Below are 12,863 nucleotides of genomic sequence, written 5' to 3'. Positions count from 1 at the left end.
CCTAATTTCCTGAAATCCTTCTCATTTATATGCACAAAAATGCATTCCTTCCTAAGACAGAACACCATCTATTCTACAAAATTTCTAAGAAGGGGTCACCATTCATTATCTCTGTAGAGTTCAAATACCTGGAGTGGACAGCATCTCTAAATGCATCATTTTATTTACATAATTATATTGCTGTCCTTGAATGTCTCAATTTCTATGATAGAATCCCCAATTTTTAGTTAGGTGCATGGCTCCTCAGAAAAGATTACTACATTTACCAGCCTCCTTGGCAGACAGGTGGGCCACGTGAGTAAGTGCTGACCAATAGCATGTGAGAGGACATGATACATGCAAAGCCAGAGACACGCAGCCCCTATTCCTCCTCTTCTTGGTGGCTGGAAGGACCAATGGGTATTTAACTATCTTGGATCAAGTAGACAAGGGCATATCTTCGGGGATAACAAGATATTGTTACAAGAAGGCAGATGGAATATGAGTCTCAGACACAAAGGAACCACTACATTACCTTAGACTGCTAGAGGAGGAAGAAATAAGCTTCCATCTTGTTTAAGTCACCATTATTTTGTGTCTCTGTTATAACAATGCTTATATGGGGAGTAAGCACTGTCTAGATTTAATCACAAACCTGAGCAATGCCCCCTACAAACTTTGTTTTCACTACGACATCATCATCATCAGCTTTCCCAAATGCTGCCTTCTGGGCTGCACGAACAAGATTGTCTGAAGCTCTTTTCACAGCATTTCCCGCTGCCTGGAGAGGGAACAGAACATACATTATATCATCAGAGACAGCCATTTGGATCCTGCAAGAACAGACATGAAAGTACAATTCATGAGGTTATGAATCAATTTATTAGCCAACCATAACACAGAGGTTCTCTCTAGTTAGTGTCTATCTGCTCATTTGTCCATTGATTCTACCAACATTGGCACCCATCTAACCTCAGCTCATGAAATACAGTTCCCAGACTCCAAGAATACACAAATATGAGGGAATTACAATAGGCAAATAAATGATCATAGCAGTGTGTTAATGGACACACACTTAGAGGCTGTCTTCTTGGTTGAGAGAATCATCATCCCCTGTCGCATGCAACACAGATATAATTGAGGACTTGTCTAAGACATTACTTTTTCTGATGCCTTGGTCTCACTACTCCCCCAGGACCCCGCCTTCCTGGTGCTTCTGGAGTGCTCTGAGCTTCTTTGCAGACATCACCACACTGTGTCTGCCTTTCTCTTGGGCAGTAAACAATTTGAGGTTTGGGGCTGTGACTTGAATCCCCAGGATCTGGCAGTGGTTGCCCAGGGATGGCCCCTATACTGAGTATTTTTTTAAGGGAATGAAGGGCAATGAGTGTATAACCTACCCCAGCATGTAAGGGCTGGGAATCCCCTGGTAACACAGGACATTTAGAAAAAAATTTTTTTGAGTTATAGTTGGGCTTTATGTCACATGCTCAAGGATGGGACAATTGCTAGAGAAGGGTAATGTGAAGTCTATGATTTTTTAATGTGAAGTACTAGCTCTTCAGTAGGTTCACACCAGTTTTCTTTTGGTGCTCATGAAGCATGACCCCAGGGAATTGTCTTCTGCCAGCTAAGGCATAGGATTTTCTTCTAATGGTGGCCAAGGCTTCAATAAACCTCCTATATTCCAAGCCCAGGGCCTCTCAGAGTCAACAGTTTGCACTTGGTGGTTAGCAACAGAAAGTTAAGAGCTTTTCTCATTCAGAGCTAACTGCCTCCTCTGGCTGGTGATGCAAAGCCCCCCAAGGGCTCACACAAGACAGAAAGGGGAAGCCAATTAATATCTGACAAGTAGTCATTATGTACTTATTCTCAAAATAGCTTTATGATGTCAGAAATCACTAATTCACTTTTCCGATGTAGAAACTGAGGCTAAGTAGCTTATCAAAAATCCTGTGGCCAGTAAGTTATAGAGATGGGATTTAAACCAAAGTCTGCCTAGTCCCAGAGAACCTCTGGGTCATTGTACTGTCCTCTGGGGACAGTGCCATGCCCAGTAAAGGAGTAATAATAATAATAATATGAGTGATGCTGTGTGACATCTGTGTAATCCTCAGCACTTATGAAGTACTTTCACATTTCTTTGACCCTCATAAGAGTCAATTTAGGTATCTTGATTGTTATTTTCAAATGAGGCAACTAAGGCCTGAAAAGTTCTGGCTGATGTATGTAAGATCATACACAATACATAGCAGGGGCCAGACTAGAACTCAGGATGTTTTTATCTGAGGCGTCTCCAAATCCTACAAATCACACATTCACACATCTCCTGAGGGTCCTGTGCTTATCCCAGGAGTCAGAAGAGAGAGATGGGTTTGAGAGAGACTCAGGAAGACCAATCAATAGAAATATAATTTCAAAGTAAAACAAGTTCTGAGTTTTGGTAGAACTATCCAAATATTTATGCATTTATCATTTTATTCATGACTTATACAAAGGTTTTTTTAGTCACATAAACATTTGCATTATAATGCTTATAATAATGAAAATCTAGAAAATTGGAAACAAACAAAATATCCAAAGTACAGGGAAACTCTGGCACAGTTGATGTCATCTCATGCAATTATTAAAAATGAAACTCATGAAGAATGGACCAGTTAGCATTGCAAAGAGAAATTATGAAGCCTTTTCTTTAAGGAAAAAGATATGTATGATAACATGTTAAGGGAAAAAGTGCAGACTGACTCTTGCTTTGATTACAACTAGACAAAATTATTTTGAATATAAAACAGGAAGAGAAAAAAATAATATTTGGCATGTAAAGACATGCAGGCTGTGTGATTTTTTTTTTTTTTTTTTACTAAACATGTCTTCCATAAAGTACATTTATGATGAAAACACCCAGGAAAATATATGTGCCCTGGGAAGGACTCGATTGTCACCTTTATAAGCATGTTCATTGGGTTCTGGGAAACCTTAGCAAAAGTCTCATATAAATTCCTCAGTCGTTTCACTCCTCTTTTTAATGAGCAGTGAATGGTGGCCTCCACTGAAATAGGCACCATCTTTAGTGTAAGAGACATAAGGGGAAGAATGTGGTACCCTAAGAAGCTCAGAGCCTTGTCAAAGACAGACATAAAGATAAACATGGTGGTTCAGGTGACAGGAGCCCTAAGAATGGTCTGGTCAGGCTCTCTGGCATGACAGAGGGAATTACTACTTTGGAGTCAAGGAGGGCTTCCCAGAAAAGGTGACTTTGGAGGTGAGTCATTAGGAGATGATTAGACATTCACCAGGTCAGGCTGGTGGGGAAATAACCAGGATGTTCTGGGTGAGTGAGGGCCCCATTGCAGGAGACTGGAAGGCACACATGGAGAATGTCAGTTTGGTTGGGCAGCAGGTGTAGGATGCATGGCCACACATACTAGAAAATGAGAAGAGTAGGACAGAGTTGGCTGATGGAAGGCCTGGTGGGTCATGCCAAGAAGTGAGACTGTCTCCTTTGGCGACACTTACCCGCTCCAACAGGAGTATTTTCCCACCAGCATCAGTGACCATTACCTGTAGCCGCCTCATGGCCTCTGAATCCTGATCGGCCTTCACTTTGCAGGCCACAAGCAGCTGAGCTGTGGAAGCAGCAACCTGCTTGGCGGATGAGATGAGCTTCTCCTCACTGGCATGTCCCTGAACGGAGGCATTGGCTGCCTCGCAGAGACTGCTGGTTGCAGCTGCCACCATCCGGGCCTGGGGACAGTCAACAGAGAAGTGACTCAAGGCTGAAACCTCTCTCTGATGACCCAAAAAACAAATGGGGAGGAAGGAAAAGGTGACTCACGGCTGAAATCAGTCCCTGTGACCACTGTCCGTCATCTGCAGCATTGGCAGGGATGGAGCCCACCTAGAGTGAGGAGTTTTGAAATCTGCAGTGAGAGCTAGAAGGCCCAGGGTAACAGTCTCTCAAGCCCACCTTGCCCCGGAACTAGAGAGGAACATCACTGGACACACAGCACCACTGAGAAATCCCACTAAGAGCATCAGCTGTGATGATGGAGCCTCTTTCTCTGACAAACCCCCCCACCCCCACCGGCCCCTGGCCATTCTAGGACTGCATATTCTGGCTGTTTCCACCTGGAATCCATCTGAAATGCTCACAATGGCTTCCATTTTATTGTAGGTATTGTGTTTCTGGGAAAATAGCTCAGAAATGATGGGTTAGGGCTGTCTTTACATGTTTATTTCCTTTGCTGACCATTCTCCATTTCAAACATGAGAGCTACTGAGATCTCTTCTTTCAGGGGTCAAGAAAAACTTAAATCTCTCTTGACTACTGATCCTGGATTCCACACTGTGACTTTCTGGATGATAATGTGAAAAAGGGGAGGGAGGTGTCTCCCTTCATACAACTAGGTATAGACTTAACTTGAATATTGACCATTTTATCAGAGATGGGGAGAGAAGAGGCTTGATATAAGACCACCTATGTTTTTACTTAGAAATTATGTGAATAGAGGCCTCCCTGGTGGCACAGGGGGTTAAATCGCAGCACTAGGAAGCTATCCGCAGCCACTACAGCACGAGTTCGATCTCCAGCCAGCCAGGGAGCTAACCTACATGGTGCAGCAGACTTCTCCTGCCTCACCTGCTGCTCCCCTCAGCAATGTATTTCAATCCATCTGCCTGTTCTGTTCCCCACTCTGTCTGTGGTGAATCATCTTACCCCCTGCGCCTCTGGCCTATACCCCAGTTCTTGTATGCATAAATAAATAAATTTTTTTAAAAAAGGAACTTATGTGAACAAATGAAACATTTCCTGTTGAGATAGAGGGGAAGTAGCTATGGGAGGAAATATATTTATACACATGGTAGGTGCCGGGGAAATAGAGATAAGTCTCTCAATTTGAATTTGAAATTGGGGATCTGTCAGTAATCACACACAACCTATCAGGCCTGACTGAATGTCAGGTAAAACCTCGAAGTCTGGCACATAATCTTATGGTTCACCTAAGTCCAGTGGAACCTCTATCAACTTTTAAAGTGCCTTAACCTGTAAGTTCCTGGAAAGACAGAGGCTCTGTCACATCCAAATTAGATTTTCTAGAATTTAGCAATGTGTCTGGCATACAGCAGTCCTTCATTAATGTTGAAATAAACTGAAATTTTTTGATCAGGTGATCTTCTCAATGACCCATTTTTGGTCTTTATACCCTGATCAGTCAGCAACAACTCAGTAAGTAAGGGTGGCACTATGCTAAGCCTACAGGCATAAGTAATAAGCACAAAGGGAAAGGTTGCATGCCAGTTGTGGAGATGGATATAAATCAGTATTGAATATCACACGATGGCTTATAAAGAGTAGCCAAAGTATGTGGGCTGGACTAAGACATAGCTAAGCTGTCAAGAGACTTGCTAGAGGAAGAAGGAAGCTCAGTAGCTAGGTATAACTTGCTGTCCACATTACAAGGCTTAGGTCAAGACATGATCAGATTCATTTATTTGTACACAGATAGCAAAGGCCTTTTAATAGCAAATGAAAAGGACTGACAATTATGGTAAGCAAATTTCTTCAACCCACAACTTGACAAGATTTCTGTAGTGCCTCCTTGTTTGAAAGCGGTTGGGGTGGTTCCATGTTGTACAGGAATAACAAGACACATGGAATGTTTTATACTGGAAGACCTTCCCATATCCAGGATTTAATCTAATGTACTATTAATCCTTTGGATCACTGAAAAAGAACTATGCTTTCAAGGTAATGCAGATGGAATGGGTGATGAGATGAAGCAGATCGAAGAAATTTCAGATTTAAAACCAGACTGGCCTTTTGACCAATGGGTTCAGGAAAACGCTAACTACAAAGTTGGACAACATTCATCTCAAAGGTTCTGAAAAAATGAATGGAGCCCTTGGATTTGGAAAACAGTATTATAAAGTCCCCGATGATGGTGCGTGTATAGCCATCCGCCAGGAAAATATGATAGCTTGTGTCTTTAAATAGCCTAATGTACAGTGGGACTATAAATGTCTTATTCAGGCCCTGATGACTGTCTGGAGTGGGATGCTTTCCTTAATGAGAAGCAGATGAGAGGCTGGGAAGCCAAACTCTTCATTCTGTTTGTCACGTCTCAGCAGAGTTTTTAGAGAGTTGGGCAATTCACTGAAGGAAGGCCTTGCCTTCCTTGCCTGTTGGTTTCCTTGGTGATGCCTACAGCTTCCGCATAGGCAGCCCTCACCAGTTCACTACCCACCTTTCCTTGGGCCACCAGCTCCCTCTGGGCGGCGGAGGCAGATTTGACCAGGGCACTTGTGGCAGCAGCAATGGATTTAGCAGCTTCCAAAATCTGTTCTTCAAAATCCAGAGTCTCATCTGCTTGCTATAACCAAAAGAGAATAGTATCACATGCAATTCGTATCCATAAGGGCCTTTTCTGCCAAATTACTTACTGCTTGGTGACCTGGTTCTTCATCCGTCTATTGTTTTTTGTTGACAAACCATACCCAAGGTAGAAAGGCCTAAGTTTAAACTGGCAGCATGCTGCTCCATCTGCTGCCTTCCCCAACCTCCCTCTAAAAGGTAAAAGTTCCAGCATTGACATTCTGCACAATTTTAAATCAGGAAATTCTAAGACAATTTCCCCAGAATCTTTAAAGAGACATAAGTTCACATATACTTAAAAGGCTCCATCAGCATCAATACCCCAAATCAAAATAATCATCAAAATCCAAAGAGTGGCTGGTGGCACACTCTTCCAGACCATAAGGTTCAAAGACGAGTTGAGAAAAGGAGAGAATAATTAGCTACTGACTATTAGTTATAATTAGTTATAAAAAGTCTTCATTTTTCTTGGGTAAAGTAAAAGCAAAATAGCATTTACATTTCTGAGGCTGAGCACAGAGTTGCATACCAACTACAGATCACCCAGTGATGGAAAAGAAATCCTGGCAACGTGGCTTCAAAATAGAGCTTGTTTAAGTCTCCCAGAAACCTGAAGCTCACCTCCACCCAGGAAGAACAAGGGCCACTGCTGTCGGATGTTGACAGGCCATTAAGGACTCTTCTCTAAGTTCACCCCCATGCCCTGTACTGCCAAAACCACTTGGATGCAGAAGAGAACTTTTGGAGAATGGGGCAAATGTCAAAATCTGGTCCTTGCCTGGAACATAACAATTTGGGGTGCTATGACTACATGACCAGTAAGGTCCCTTCTGTCACCAATGTCCTATGAATCTAAGTCAGTGGATTAATCCCCCCAGCACACAGAATGTCAACATGTGGCTGGTAATGATGAAGGCACTAAGAGATGACGGCCAGGTATAGCAATAGTTTTCTTTGTAAATCTGTGGTCAAATATACACAATAGAATTGATCCTTTGAACCCATGGCATAAATTCAGTGGCATTAAGAACATCTACAATGTTGTGCAATAACAGTGTGCTTTTAAGAGTGTTCACTATGTACCAAATGCTTTATTAGGCACTTCTGTGTACAATAACTTATAATTCTCAATAAAAGGGAGGGAGGCGGCACTATATCGTGATTATCTTTATCCCTACATTATAGTGAGGAGATCGAGGCCAGGGAGGTGGAGCGCTGGGCCCAAGATCATGTGGCAGCATACAGTGTCTACACTAGATCTAAACTGAAATCTCTCTGATTGCATAATGATATGGTTTTACTAGCCTAGGCCATACCTTAGGGCATCAGTGAGGGATGTTTGTGCAAAGTCAGCTCATTAATGGTCCCACATGAAACATCAGACAGGATGCTATGTGGGTGTAATTCTTTTCCTGTTCTTAATGGCTGCATGTTGGACCATCAGCGATGCCAATCTCATTTTCATTTTTGCAATCTACATCATCAAAATAAAATTTTAATGCACATCTAGTAGATCTGAAGGATGACAGCAGAATTTCAGAAGTTCTGAGACAGAAGCTGTATGTTCTTTCTTATTTCTGACCAAGTGTGTCTCTAGAAATATTCCGGTCAGAAATGGATTCAGATCCAGTGGGCTCATTTTGGATTCCTTATTATAGGATGGGTGGGGGAGCCTGTGGTAGAGGTGGAGTATAAAACTTGTTTATTAAATATAGAACAACTCCTGTGAGACACTGGCATAAAGCAAACTATTATGTACAGGTCCCAAACAAATTATAATAGGCTCGCCCATAGATATTAAGTGACCTTGAATTAAGAGCTTTTCTGAAATTCATCCTGAAAACAAAGTCAACATAAGACATATTAAGGTAGCAGGGAAATCACAGAATTTGGGGGTCCAAAGAGATACCTTCCTCATTTTGCAGATGGGGAAATGGAGGCCCTCAAAATCTCTTGGACTCCTATCTCAGGCACCTCAGCTACACTAGGTTCCAAGATCAAGTTCACTTTATATGATGGAGTAGCCCATCAGCAGATTTCTGATTTCCTGTATTTTAAAATTCATGAAATGGAGTTTCCTTAAAAGTAAGCATGAATAGAGCTTTCAAAATAATCATATCACAAATGATTTGAAAGGCCTCTCCAACATCTTCCGCTGCCCTGGAGTGCCTCGTCCCCCAACACCCCCTCCCTGCTTTTTTTTAACACAAGCTTGAAATATTTAACTTGGAAATATTTTTGACACCCACAGATTTTTTTCTTGTAACGCTGAACTGTTGTAATGTCTGCTGATGAGTTTTTATTTTTCTTCCCATAACATCTCTTTAAAGTAGACACAACAAAAACCTTATCTCTGGGAGACATTTGCTGTGACAAAAAAAGTTCTAGAGTTTCCCAAGAAAGGCTCAATAAAGTTTTCTGGATAGCAAGAGGGATGGAGGGCAAATGTTTAGATGCAGTGTAGGCAGAGTTCTACACTGTGACTTACGCTGGGTTGGTATCTTTTTGGGGGCCAGGTTTATCACTCAGACAGAATATCCCTGCTCTCTCTGCTGCTGAAAAGACATCAACATTTGATGCTTCCTTATACTATTCATCTTCTTGCCTAAGAGAAAATGGGATCTCCCTAAGCCAAGGAAACTTGGTGGAAAGCCAGTATTCCAGCCAGTGTTCCCCACTACCTGTAGTCCTCACTAACATGCAGGATGGAATCAGAGAGAAAGGCAGTGAGGGACTTTCACAATAAAGGAGACAAATGAAAATGGCTGGGTCTTTGAAGGACTGTCAAAATAAAAGGAGCACAGTTTAAAAAGTGTCATTGAGAGGAAGGGGCTATGTGTGTAAGAAATTCCAGTAAAAGGGGTCAATTATTTGATGAAGGATGGTATTGAACTTCTAGTGAATGCATGTAGTATGTAGTATATACAGACACTGATTTATAATGATCACACCTGAAACCTATATGTTATAATGCAATGTTACTTAAATTTTAAAAGTATGCAAAAACAACAACAGTGTAGGATTTATTAACAGAGCAAACCCCACTATATCTGGGAGAATAAGAAGCATAAGGACAGCACATGGAGCTGCTGCCTGGATATGAGGTGAAGGGTCTGGAGAGCCAGGCACCAGGCCAGTCCACCAGAAGGTGGACTCCTTACCGAGCTCACTCTTCCTCTACTCACCAAGAGGCTTGGATATTGTTTGGTCTCTTAAGATCCTTGTTAGCTGAGATATTTATTGACCTGATCAAAGGTTCTCAGATCTGTCCCTCTGGCATACAGAAGACAGGGCAGTGAAATACTCCTGAATTATGTTCTTATTTCTAACAATTGGAGCATTAAGATTCTTAAAATAATCTTTTGAAGATTGCGACAAATTATTTCCATATGGCTATTTATATTTCTTTATAACTTCTGGCATCAAGTGAAGACAATGAATTAAAAAAAAAATGTTTTCGCTCCAGGGGCTAAACTAATAGCCCCTGGTCTCAGTAGGTCCAGGCAGGGTCTGGGAATTTTCATTTCTAATGGAGGTATGGGCTACTCTGTAGGCAATCCTGGCCTGGACTTCAGGTAACTGAATCTAGTCTACCATCTCCTCTGGGGTACAGGTTTTGTGCATTCATGTATCTCTTGAGCACCAAATCCAGACAAGCCCATGGAATAAGCATTTGTTGAATGAATGTGTGCATTCAAAATGAGTCCCCCAAGACCCAGAGTTCTGCCAGAGGACAATTTACTTGCTATGAGAAGGAGAAAAGCATGGAGTAGGCATCCACATCAATGACAGTCCATTCTTGATTCAGGGGACAAATGTACACAGTGTGTACTGGCCTCTGCCCTGTTTAAAGCCTTGGGTTTGTTAATTGTACATCTGCCTGCATCCCTCAATTGGCATCCAGAATTTGTGACGCTGTATGATACATACATAATTGTAAATAAAGGCATTTTGCTAAGAGGCTCTCTTAACAAAACAGTATTGCAAAAAGAAACAGATGAAGACACTAAGAATTTACTCTGCCTAATGAAGGTGTTAGTCTCAGCCTCTGAGTGCTGGATCTGCCCCACATCCTTATACAACATTCTCTTCCTGTTCCCTGCCACTCAAAAAGGCCACTGGCTTCAAATGTCCACTTGCTCTAAGCAGTTGTCTTTCCTGGATTGTCTAGCAGATTCCAGCTGGGGATAGTTTTAACCTCCAACCTTGTTTTGGACACAGCTTTGAGAAAGGTTTAAGCACTCATCTGATATTTTTTCCTTTAGAAATATGCAGGGCTCCATTTCAAAAAGTTAGAGACCTGGTGAGGTCCCTGTTTGGGGGCGGGGGTGGGGGGAGAGAGACCACAGGCTGGGGTGGCTGTCTGCTTTCCACCTTGGGAGGGCGTACGAGGTCCCACTTTGCTCTGATAGGTCTAAAGTGTCAGGAGCCTGAGGGTCCACCAGGATGGAGAAAAGAAAGAAAGGTGGAGAGAGGCTCAGGAAAGGGGAGGCTTTTCCTTATTTTTATTCTGTTTTTTTTTTTTGATCTTTCAGGGATTCTGAGAATATAATCTTAGTGGCAATTCAATCACTTTCCTAAATTTACTTTCTCTCCTACCTATTTGATAAGGTTGTTGTAGTAATTAGTGTACACAGGATATCACTGACTCACAGACAATGCTTAGTAACTATTAGGAAGTCATTTCATAGTTATTTGTATTAACATCTGTAGATTTTTTTGGTTTTAAATTTTTTTTTTCTGAGCTGACTTTGGGCTAAACATTTTGGCTCTCTGTCTGAATCCTGTTTTCCACTCAATTCTAATAAAGGTCCTAGCTGCTATTTCTGATTGCAAACTAAAATAATTATAAATAAACACAAATAAAAGATAATTGAGTGTCAAGGAGCACATGACAGACCAGCACTGCTTTCAGGTTCTTCCTCAATACTCAACCAGGAGTTGGACAACCAGGCTTTTGGTCGCTACTCTATGTTTTCTGACCTTGTGACTTCGGGGAATTTGCTTCCCTTCTCCAGGTATCAATCTTTTTTCTGTTTATAATTTGAAGCACAAACTCAACCCTCCTGGGTCCTCAGCTTAGACCTATGGCAGTTTCAATGAAACCCCTTCAAGAAGTTGTTGACAAAACTAAGCAGGGACTGCAGGTCTTCTTCCTCTCTCTTAGCCATCTCCAGTGGAGTCCTGCCTGCTTCCTGGGGCACCTTTACCACCCTCACCAGGTCCGTCCTCCCATGACATGTCCCTGAGCATGTACGGGAAGAGGAAGAGCATTTTCAGCCACGATCCTGTTTCTTCCCTTCACCCACCCCCCCCTTTTTTTTTTCAAATCACAACTCCGTAACCCTGCATTTCCTTCCTCCAATAAACTTGAAGACGATGGAGCTGAAGATGCCAGGAAGGCATACCCCTGATTTTTTGCTTGTCTCCCTTAAGCCTCCTTTAAGGGATGGCCTTGCTGATATATTGGTCACTTTTCTCACAACTGGCTACAAAAACCAGATTATAACTCATGGTACCAAGTTCCCAGTTAGGAATCATGCTTTGTTATGTTCCTCAGACTTACAGAATGTTTGCTATTAAAAATAAGGTCATAATATAGCAGAAACTTAAAAAAAAATGCTTGGGATATAATTTATATTGTAAAAGTGCGAACACTTTGCAGAGGATTTTAAATATCCTTGTGGGAAAAGAGAAGGCCAACACCAAGAAGTCGCGCAACACAAGTGAGACATTTTCCTGCCAACTGGAAGCCAGAGTGGAACAGGCAGCCACGTTTCGCTCTTCTTTGTAGTAAGTCTGGCTGCTACCAGTTTGCTTCTGGTATGAAACTAAGAAGAGCCTTAGGGGAGATCTTAAAGTGAACTCAAAGACCCAAATGTGTTAAAAGTCTGATCAGCTTCTCTTTTGGAATACCCAGGGGGCATTGTCTTTGGGTCACCACTCTAACAAGTTCTAATGAAAGGGAAAACTCTTATAAGAACCGGAGTTGGCCTGATCCCCACCCCCTCACCCCTTTGGCTGACCTGGTCTCAGGGAAAGCTCCAGGGAGCCTCTAAACAGACAAAGTGGGTAACACAGAAAATCCTGCCAGATGATATCTGGGGAGTAGCCACCCTGTATACCCAAATGTGGAGCAAATGCAAGGTCATGCAGCAACTACTGGAAAAGGATGGAGTTTGCACAGTAACTATCTTGGGAGTAGTTTTCACATTGTATCCATTGCTTTATTTTTTTTTTTTTTCCAAAACAAAAATACAAGAAGTGATCTTTTAATCACTAACGATGGAAAAATTCTTGAACGTTTTGTCAGGCTCTCAAAATAAAAGCACTTGAACGTCTATCTAGGAAATACTGCCAAAGAAAAAATAGAATTCTTTTAAAAATGTGGGTAAAACTACTCCATTGTAAGCATCTTTGATATAAATTCTCTGTGTGTTTGAGGTGGGGAGTCATTGAGAACAAGTGTGGCTGAGATCCCCCACAACTTCGCTTTTTGCACCCTATATGT

At 41.9% G+C, this 12,863-nt stretch overlaps 1 protein-coding gene across 14 annotated transcripts in view; it reads right to left on the bottom strand.

The window, feature by feature from the left end:
* Window positions 1-12,863, bottom strand: part of TLN2 (talin 2) — a 451,133-nt gene that overhangs the window by 4,990 nt on the left and 433,280 nt on the right. For all 14 annotated transcript variants that reach the window (XM_054687829.1, XM_054687842.1, XM_054687839.1 and 11 more), the window contains 4 exons: window positions 6,225-6,350; window positions 3,815-3,877; window positions 3,541-3,723; window positions 635-760 (listed from right to left, as the gene is read on the bottom strand). In XM_054687829.1, the coding sequence (XP_054543804.1) occupies window positions 635-760; window positions 3,541-3,723; window positions 3,815-3,877; window positions 6,225-6,350 (498 nt within the window). The remainder of the gene's footprint in view (window positions 1-634; window positions 761-3,540; window positions 3,724-3,814; window positions 3,878-6,224; window positions 6,351-12,863) is intronic.

The sequence above is a fragment of the Talpa occidentalis genome, unplaced genomic scaffold (assembly GCF_014898055.3).
Source record: "Talpa occidentalis isolate TD23 unplaced genomic scaffold, MPIMG_talOcc4v2.1 talOcc4.11, whole genome shotgun sequence".
NCBI lineage: Eukaryota > Metazoa > Chordata > Mammalia > Eulipotyphla > Talpidae > Talpa > Talpa occidentalis.
The sequence above is the reverse complement of the archived record's forward strand: the minus strand, read 5'-3'. Positions and strand labels throughout refer to the sequence as shown.